This window comes from Schistocerca piceifrons, chromosome 2 (assembly GCF_021461385.2).
Source record: "Schistocerca piceifrons isolate TAMUIC-IGC-003096 chromosome 2, iqSchPice1.1, whole genome shotgun sequence".
NCBI lineage: Eukaryota > Metazoa > Arthropoda > Insecta > Orthoptera > Acrididae > Schistocerca > Schistocerca piceifrons.
This window is the reverse complement of record NC_060139.1, coordinates 146848912-146858494: the sequence shown is the minus strand read 5'-3', so window position 1 is coordinate 146858494 and position 9583 is coordinate 146848912. Positions and strand designations below refer to the sequence as shown.

The 9583-nt window shown below is 37.9% G+C and overlaps 1 protein-coding gene across 1 annotated transcript in view; it reads right to left on the bottom strand.

Annotated features, from left to right (window-relative positions):
• Positions 1 to 9583, bottom strand: part of LOC124777374 (brefeldin A-inhibited guanine nucleotide-exchange protein 3) — a 301163-nt gene that overhangs the window by 26696 nt on the left and 264884 nt on the right. The window contains exons 25-26 of the mRNA XM_047252762.1: positions 3558 to 3728; positions 2264 to 2390 (exon numbers count right to left, since the gene is read on the bottom strand). Coding sequence (XP_047108718.1) covers positions 2264 to 2390; positions 3558 to 3728 — 298 coding nt within the window. The remainder of the gene's footprint in view (positions 1 to 2263; positions 2391 to 3557; positions 3729 to 9583) is intronic.

The following is a 9583-nucleotide window of genomic DNA, read 5'->3' as shown; positions in this document are numbered from 1 at the left end:
GGCCATCTTGCCCTGTGTGTGCATTCTTTCGGACACATCTGAAAGCACAGACACCACATACATATAACCGTGTATGGGAGAACAGACCCCCACTTATATGTAAACAGTGCGAGATGGCCAATGATACTTTTGCAAACGTTCAAAAGAACAGACACCACATATTGATAACCAGGGTGATATGGCAAATGATTCTTTCTGTGAAAATGCACAAACAAGCCTGAATTCCTATGGGAATCATCAATCACTGTGTGTAGTGAAGGTAATGGGCAGGGGCACTACAGCAGTAGTGTAGGGATAAACTGGGAATTACAGTTGGTCAGGGACCATGTCCTGATAGCCAAGGCATTCAAAGTGACTGTTCACAAGAATTCTGTCTCAAGTTCCAGTCCAGCACAAATTTTCAACTTTCCCCATTGATTTAAATCAAGGTCCACTAGCAGCTAACATCATTACTCCTTTGATTAACTGTTTGTTTCCCATTAAATACATTAACACTATACAAAATAAGATTGCTTTCTCTGAAATCACATTATAAATTATGCTACTACTGGAACAAATATCATAAAAAAATAATACATTGCTCATATAGCTGAATGTATTAACATCCTCTGTCTATACGTAAGTGGACTGATATATTTTGATACGACTTTCAACAGAATGTAGTGCAATTATTCCAAAGAAGTTATGGGATTTACTTATATTAAAAGAAAGTTGTCAATAGAAGACAGAGGTTTTCTTTGATGAGATGCTTTGAATATCAATAAGGATACATCTAAAAATGTTTTGCCTATAATCCAAGAAACAATAACGAATTTCAATGGAGTTTTTAACATTGTACAGGTATTGCAAAGTGTTTCAACTTATATTTCTTAGAACTGAACAAACAATGGAAAATCACACACACACACACACACACACACACACACACACACACACACACACACACACACAAAAAAAATGACTGCAGTCTCTGGCAACCGAAGCCAGTGTGTGTGTGTGTGTGTGTGTGTGTGTGTGTGTGTGTGTGGTCCATTTTTGACAAACGCCATCCTTACCCAAAGCTTATTTGTGACAGTCTTCTTGTTGGGCCTATCTGCGACTCAGCATCTCCACTAAATGCTGAGTAGCAACTTTCTTTTTCATAATATTGTTACATTCTTTAGAACTGAATGAATAGTAATTGAGCCAAGGAAATAGTGACAGAATCCATCCAAAAGCTGTCTTCCTCGAAGCTATGTTTCATAAATAAAACACATTAATGAAACTGGTTAGGAAGTTTTCAAGTTACTGCTGATTTTGTGTGTTTAGTGACTGTAACATCTATTCATTTGGCTCTAATTTGCAAAGATTTATGTCAGAATGTTGAATCATATTATCGTGTATATTTTCTTGCACAGCAGTAAGCTTATTTATCTTTTTGCCTAACTAAATAACTAAGTCACTCACTAAATATATACAAAGAACTGACACTATTAACTAATTAAACCAATACATAAGCTCACACAAGTGGAACCTACAAAAGAATCTGCATGCTGCACTACATTGCCAGACATGAAATGGGAAACTGATTATTATTTTGCTTGTACAATAACTGTAATGTTCTTCTGCAAAAAGACCACTTCTGCCATCAAACACACTGCTTGCTCTTCAGTTTACTGATAGACTATATCAAGCGAGTTATTGATCTCATGAAGAACTATTCTGAGAAAAGGATCAAGGAGGCAGGGAAGCACAATCAGACAAAGAAGTTTATACAAATTATACACCAGAGATTAATGATAAAGAATGATTCCGAGATAGAATGGAAGCCACCAATGGAGGAAACACAAGAACAATAAAGATGAGGTAGAACAGGAGAGAAGGTAAAAAAGAGAGAAGAGGTTCTAGGAAGAGAAAAGGAAAAACCCAATCCATGAAGGGGCAACTCTGGTCCTAGGCAACATACTTTAAAAAAAGAAAAGAAAAATGAAAAAAAAGAAAGAGAGAAAGAAGAAAGGAAGAAAGAAGGAGAAGAAGAAAAAAACAGGTAGAATAGAAAACATACAGAATATGCAAGAGATGACTGAAATTTTAAGAACACACAACAACAACCACCAAAAATATCACAACAAACAAAATTTTCAACTGCATGGCCAAGTTAAGAGCAACCATAAAACGGATTAAGATATCAAGAAAAGCTCAGGACATAATTTAATTTGATCCAGAAGGATATTTAAAATAAGAAGTGTTTTGAAGAGCTGTGTACTACGGGAAAACCACATACCTGATACAAGCACAACCAAGTCGAGCAATGCTTTCTGTAGGCTGCACCACACATTCTACCATTACTAGGAGCAGCTGCTTTAGCATTAAAGTGGCTGCTGGTATTTCAGCTTGGTTTTTTGTTCCTCCTAAAAGGAAAAGAAAATAATGTTTCCCAAGAAATTTACAATGAATCTTTAGTTCCTTTGTAATCCAACAATAAGAACATTAATCACACTATAAACAGTGCTTTCCACTGAATGGTATTTGAAACACCATATTAAAAATTAGTTTTTCTTTAAAAATGTCCATATCATTCTGTAAAATATGTTACTAATTCAACTGTTGGTAAAATAAGTTACCAGACTGAAGCAGTGACAAGTGTGAGCTAGGACACTGGTTTTGTATCTGAAATGTTTCACATTTACTTTGCACCTTCCACTTATGCAAGTCACAGTGATGACAGTTCATACCCAATAATTTTTCCATTTTGCATTTTGTTACATTACCCAGAGACATTTATATTTTTTGGTAACACAGCACATGTAAATATTGTAAATAATATTAAGCTTATGAAAGAAGGAAAATCAAATATAGTTGCAGGAAACTTATACATAGACAAATGGGTTAGCCAATATTTACCCACATGAGATATACCTTAGAGTATAGTTATTTAACTGGATAGATAAAAAATCTACTCACCAAGAGGCAGCAGAACACACATATATAAGACTGTTGTGATTGGCAAGCTTTCAGAGTCAGCGTCTCCTCCTTCAGGCAGAAGATTTCGGGAACATCCGAATGGTGAAGCAAAAGGGCTGGAGAGGTCTAAGAAAAAAAGTTAGATTTTGGGAAAGTCACCCCACACCGCAGGTAAGGGAGACTTACCATACAGGATGAGAAGGAATTTCCTTCTCATCCTGTATGGTAAGCCTCCCCTGAGCCATGGTTCTGGATAACTTTCCCGAAATCTATCCCTTTTCCTAGACCTCTCCAGTCCTTTTCCTTCACCATTCTTTCTTCCCCTTCAACCCTTCTGCCTGAAGAAGGATCCACTGGCTCCAAAAGCTTGCCAATTGCAACAGTCTTTTATGTTTGTGCTCTGCCGCCGCTTGGTGAGTAGACTTTTCATCTATCCAATTACATAATTTTAGCAATAATTGATTGTTTTCATTGTTACCTTACAGTAAAGGTAATCCTGTTATCAAACACTACTTCACCTCAGATGATTATCTTTAAAAGTTTGCACCTTTAAATAAGAATATGTCACACTTTGTTTAAAGAATGGACCAAATGTCATTATATTATAAACAAACCTTGCAAATGTGTAAGATATTCCACAACAAGATCCGTTGCCAATCCACAGCACTGTTTGAAATTGACTGCAAAATTATCCCATCCACGGTAAATACGCCCTGTTTTCCTCAACCAATTCTGCACCATTGGGAGCAATAAATGGTTAATAGAGTACAGTCCAAATTCAGCACCTGTAAAAGAAGTATATCTGCCTGTCTACACTGTCAAAATAACCACCACTTAAGCAAAAATTTTAAACTAAAATGGGCTAATGATTTAAAACTCACACGCGTGCGCACGCACACACACACACACACACACACACACACACACACACACACACACACACACAGTATCAGGGATGGGCACAAAATGATAATTGGATCCTTCTATTGCCCACCAGACTTATCTCCTGACATAACTGAAAAGTTTAGAAAAAACCTCAGTTCACCTGTACATAAGTTACCTAATCATAATATAATCATTCATGGAGACTTAAATCATCCAACAATTAATTGGGAAAATTACAGTTTTGTCAGTGGAGAGCGTGATAAGACAACCAGCGAAACATTACTAAATGCCTTCTTTGAAAACTAGCTAGAACAGATAATTAGGAACCTCCTTATGATGGAAATATATTGGATCTAATGGTAACAAATACACCAGACATCTTTGAGGATGTCCACATCAGAACTGGTATCAGTGACCCTGATGCAGTTGTGGCAGTGATGATTACCGAAGTACAAAGGACAACTAAAACAAGCAGAAACATATACATGTTTAAAAAAAAAAAAACTAGATAAAAAATCAGTAGTGTCATATCTCAATGAGAAAGTTGAAACTTTCAGCACAGGTGAGGTGAATGTAAAAGAACTATTGTTCAAGTTTAAAGGAATAGTTGACCATGCACTGGATAGATATGTACCCCGTAGAATAGTCCCTAATGGGAGGGATCCTCCATGGTATACAATCATTGTACAGAAACTTCGAAACAGAGATTACTGCATAATAGGTGTAAAACAAAGCTTAGGGCTATAGATAGAGAGATGCTGAATGAAATGCGTTTTGCTGTCAAAAAAGCAATGTGCGATGTCTTCAGTGACTACCATAACAGAATACCGAAATGATCTTCCACAGAATCCAAAGAAATTCTGGTTGTATGTAAAGGCTGTTAATGGCACCAAAGATAAGTGTCCAGTCCCTAGTGTACGAGACAGGAACACAAATCAAGGGAAACAAAGCAAAAGCTGAAATGCTTAACTCTGTTTTCAAATGTTCCTTTACAAAAGAAGACCCAGGATAGCGGCCCCAATTTAAAAGTCATACCATTGAAAAGATGACTGGAATGAGTATTAGTGTCAGTGGTGTTGAAAAATAGCTGAAATTGTTATAATTGAACAAAGCTCTGGCTCCCGATGGAATCCTTGTCAGATTCTACACTGAATTTGTGGCTGAATTAGCTCTTCATCTAACTATAATGTATCTTAGGTCCCTCAAACAAAAAACAGTGACCAGCTCTTGGAAAAAAGCACAGGTCACTCTCATCTACAAGAAGGGTAGTAGAAGTGATCCACAAAACTACCATCCAATTGTTGTAGAATCTTAGAACATATTCGGAGCTTAAACATAAGGAGGTATCTTGATCAGAATGACTTCTTTAATGCCAAACCAGCATGGACTCTGAAAACATTGATCATGTGAAACCCAACTTGCACTTTTCTCACATGACATACTGAAAGCTTTGGATGAAGCCAATCAATTAGATGACATATTTCTTGATTTCTGAAAAGCATTTGACTCAGTAACACACCTACACTTATTGTCAAAGCTACCATCATATCGGGCATCACATAAATTTTGTGACTGAATTGAGGACTCCATGGTAAGCAGGACGGAGAGTCATCAGATGGAGAAGTAACATCAATTGTTCCCCACGGAAAAGTTTTGGGACTCTTGCTGTTCATGTTGTACATTAACGACCTTGCCGGCAATATTAATAGTAACATTTTGTAGGTGATGCAGTTATCTATAATGAAGTACTATCTGAATGAAGCCACATAAATATTCAGTCAGGCCTTGATAAGATTTCAATGTGGTGCAAAAATTGGCATCTTGCTTCAAGTGTTCAGGCATGTAAAATTCTGCACTTCACAAAATGAAAAAACGTAGTATCCTATGACTATAATATCAATGAGTCACTGTTGGAATCGGCCAACTCATACAAATTCTGGACGTAACACTGGATCCTATGACTATAACATCAATGAGTCACTGTTGGAATCGGCCAACTCATACAAATTCTGGACGTAACACTGGATGTAACACTTTGCAGCTATATGAAAGGGAATAATCACATAGGCTCAGTCATGAGTAAAGCCGGTGGTAGACTTCAATTTATTGGTAAAACACTGGGAAGTGCGATCACTCTACGAAGGAAATTGATTAAAAATCACTCGTGTGAACCATCCTGAAATATTGCTCAAGTGTGTAGGATCCATAGCAAATAGGACTGACAGGGGATACTGAATTTATACAGAGAAGGACAGCAGGAATGGTCACAGGTGTGTTTAATCTGTGGGAATGTGTCACAGAGGTACTGAAGAACTGAACTGGAAGATTCTTGAAGGTAGATGTAAACTATCCTGAGAAAGTCTTTTAACAAAGTTTCAAGAACAGGTTTTAAATAATGACTCCTGCAATATACTACAATCCCCTAAGTATCGCTCACATAGGAGGATACAATAAGAATAATTACTCCACGCACAGAGACATTCAATTAATCATTCTTCCCACACTCCATATATGGATGGAAGAGGAAGAAGCACTAATAATTGATATAATGGGATGTACCCTCTGCCATGCACCTCACAGTGGTTTGGAGAGTATACATGTAGATGCAGATGAATGTTAAACCAATTTTATTTTTGAATTATTCTATAATTTGATAAATATATTAATGCTAGGCTGTATGAAACACTACGGAAATGTACTGATGGATCCTTTAGTGAGTTGCAGACAGGCATAATTAAAGGACTCCTACACATAAGCTTTGGGCCGTAGCATCTGTCAGAAAAACAGAAACACACATCATTCATTCACACAAGCAAGCACATCTCATGCACACCTGATTGTCAACTCCAGTAGCTCAGGCCAGAATGCAACTATCATATGGGATGGAAGCAGCAACTGGAGGGAGCAGGAAGGGGAAAGAGCTGTGTACAGGTGGGAGAAACCAGACATGCTATCTGTCAGAGAGTGTAGGGAACAGTACACCAACAGGCACAGCATCCAGAGGTTGTGCGGCAGGGAGGCGAGGAAATCTGAGTGAAAAAGGAGAGGAGTGGGGGAAAGATAGGAAGATGCATTGGCAGAAGGCAGCAAACAAAGAAGGAGGGAGACAAGAGTGAGGAAGAGGTGACAGGGCAGATAGGCCAGCATAGTACCACAGGTTGAGGCCAGGATAATTACAAGAGCAGAGAATGTGTTGAACGGGTAAAGTCCATCTGCACAGTTCAGAAAAGCTGGTTTTGGAAGGGAGGATGTAGATGGCTCACATAGTGAAGTAGCAACTGAAATCAAGCATGTTATGTTGTGCTGCATATTGTGCCACAGGGTGGTCTATGTTGCTCATGGCTATAGATTGGCAGTGGCCGTTCATCCTAGTGGACAGCTGGTTTGTGGTCATACCAATATAAAAAGCTGTGCTATGACTGCAGCAGTGCTGATAAATGACATGGCTGCTTTAAAACAGGTGGCCCAGCCCCTGATAGGATAGGATAAAACTGTAAGAGGACTGGAATAGGAAGTACTGAATGGGTGGCTTGGGCACGTCTTGCACCGGGATATGATACTTATGGCAAGGGGTTGGAATTGGGAATAGCATAGGGATGGACTAGGATGTTGTGATGGTTGGATGGGCAATGTACCACCACTTTGGGTGGGGGTGGGAAGGCTCTTAGGTAGCATGTTCTTCGCTTCAGGGCATGACGATAGGTAATCAAAGCCCTGGCACAGGATATGCTTCATCTCTTACAGTCTGAGGTAATGAAGGGGGTCCTCCTTTGTGAATGGTTCTTGGGGGTGGTCGGAGGATTTGGGGTGTGAGGGGAAATGGCAGACTAGGTGTGGGGGATTTTGCAAATACCTTGGTGAGGCCCTCAGCAGACTGGGTAAGGGAGTTCTTATCATTGCATGTATGCTGTCTTCGGGTGACCACACTGTGTGGGAGGAATTTTTTATGCGAAAGGGATGACGACTGTTGAAATGCCAGTACTGTTAGTGGATAGGATAAAGTTACTAACAAGGGAAACTCCCCATCGCACCTTCCACATATTTTGTGGATAGTTCATTGGCCCAATTGATAGTTAATCAAAAACTGAACACAGATCAAGGATGAAAACAGGAAGAAAGTGTACTGAACTGTGAAAAAATAAGCAAAGTAGAAATAGTGGACAGTCCAAGCTCAAGATATGCAACATCAAGTGAATTTGAATAGCCAGGATATCGTGGTTCTATGGTGATGGTATTGGACTATGAAGGAAAAATCTATGTTCAAATCTCCCTTGTACCCCCATCCCCCTTTCCACAAAATTATGAACTGTCTGTCTGGTCACTGACATGTCCATTCACTGTATTCAAATTTATGCCTCTGTCATGGTGTAACGTCTGTTTGCAGCAGCGAGGTGTAAGGAACGGACCTCCACAGATGTACATACATCCTATTTGTTCTACACAAGTACCACATGTTATGACTCTTGCATTCTGTTTTGGATGTTTTGACTCTTGAATTCCTTTGTTGTAACATAGCACACAGCCATTTATTTGTTGTTTTCATATCTGTGAGAGGTCACTGCAGCATCTCACCTCCACTCACTGTTCATCACATTTACCTGTGACACTAAAATATTCTTACAACATGAATTATATTCTATAGCCATTGTATAGTATGATAACTGCAGACAGGAAGTTCAAAACTTTGCAATAATAATAATAAAAAGAGGTGCATGAGAGAGATTTGAAAATGGGCCTCCAGCTTGTGATGAAGCAAGTTGGGATATTTTTTACTTCCCATCTTGTTTTGCCATCTGACTCCTTAAATTTGTTTTTTCTCTTTTAACTAATTACCATTAACAAACACAAGTATAATCTGCATTTTCATATAAGAGAAAGGTTGGCCCTCAGTTTTAAAGACGTTAACAACAGATCTAATTTTGTGCTTAGTTTTATGTATGTAATTGATTTTCTAATTTATTTTGACTATTACTAGTTAGTATCTTTCATTATAGAGTGAAATCAGTAATTGTTTTGTAACTTAAATTCTACTGCTGACGTTTAAACAAATATAAATTTTGTAATAACTGTTAACATTTGGAAGGCAAAATAATAGTATTCTCAAAGGATCTATTTGGCTCTACTCGAAAACATGTTATCAAAGCCGGCTCTTAATTAATTCCAAAGTAATTAACAGTTTTGTCAAAAGTATTGTTTGTGTAACTATATCTGTTAATTTCACAATTTAAACAAATAATTCGGCCTAACTCTTGTAGCAGAAGGGACTATTAAAAGGAACATATTTTTCAATGTATTCAGTTAATATAATGAGTTAAGTTTTAATTGTAATCTCTGTAACTTTAACTTTGAACAGTGTGTAGTTTCAGTACCTATTATTGTGATGATATATAAGGGCCCGATTTTTGGTCATGAGACAGTCAGTCCACAGCAGTTTCAGACGAGGAACCTGTGTTGGTTAGAACGACAACAATGCCTCAACTTAACAGTGTAATAAATGTTACACAATTAGGCCATGTGATAAAACAGTTACAGTATCTACTCCATATGTACCTTTCTATTCTTCAAGAACTGTGAACTTTGTCGTTAGGCTTTTACTGTTCGTAGATGTTCAACAGTAAAATATTGTAGCACTATGTGGATTTTTGCCTGCTAACTATTAATGGGGCTTATGGGAAGTTAGAACAATAGTGCACTGGCCATATGTAACTATGTATTATTGGGGAGTTGTGAAAAGTGAAAGTAAAAGACTGTGAAA